This window comes from Plectropomus leopardus, unplaced genomic scaffold, assembly GCF_008729295.1.
Source record: "Plectropomus leopardus isolate mb unplaced genomic scaffold, YSFRI_Pleo_2.0 unplaced_scaffold49325, whole genome shotgun sequence".
Taxonomy (NCBI): Eukaryota; Metazoa; Chordata; class Actinopteri; order Perciformes; family Serranidae; genus Plectropomus; species Plectropomus leopardus.
The window spans coordinates 1-521 of NW_024654134.1; the positions used below are offsets into that span (position 1 = coordinate 1).

The 521-nt window shown below is 61.0% G+C and overlaps 1 gene segment (V, D, J or C); it reads left to right on the plus strand.

The window, feature by feature from the left end:
• Positions 1–42: 42 nt before the first annotated feature.
• Positions 43–515, plus strand: LOC121939499 (the record flags this gene model as incomplete). The annotated part of the segment is given in 1 exon segment: positions 43–515. A coding segment is annotated over 1 exon segment (330 nt), but the record flags the coding sequence as incomplete, so codon positions are not given.
• Positions 516–521: the final 6 nt, after the last annotated feature.

Consider the following 521-nt stretch of genomic DNA (forward strand, 5'->3'; position numbering starts at 1 on the left):
CTCTGTCTTCTCTCCCCCCTCTCCTCCCCCCTCTCTTTCTCTCCTCCAGTGGGTGTGATGCGGCCCACCCTGAGCGTCCTCCCCCCCTCCAAAGAGGAGCTGCGGCAGGGCCGTGCCACAGTGGTGTGTGCGGCCAGCGGGGGCTTCCCCTCAACCTGGAGGCTGGGCTGGAAGGTCGGGGGCAGCAGCAGCTCCTCAGGGGCGTCACACAGCCTGGAGGTCCAGGGGAGTGACGGCCACTACAGCTGGAGCAGCACCCTGAGCCTCTCTGCAGACCAGTGGAGGAAGGCGGGCTCAGTGAGCTGCGAGGCCAGTCTGAGTGGACAGAGCCCCGTCACTCAAAGCCTGGACCCTGCCCGCTGCTCAGAGTAGAGCTTCAGCAACACTTCCTGTCTGGAAATGAAGCTGCATCTTTGATCGACGTCTGGATGAAGCTACAGATCTCCTCTGTTCACATGTTTCTGCAGGTTTCACAGCTCTCTGCTCAGTGTTTTAGTCTGCATGTTGCTCTCTGATACTCG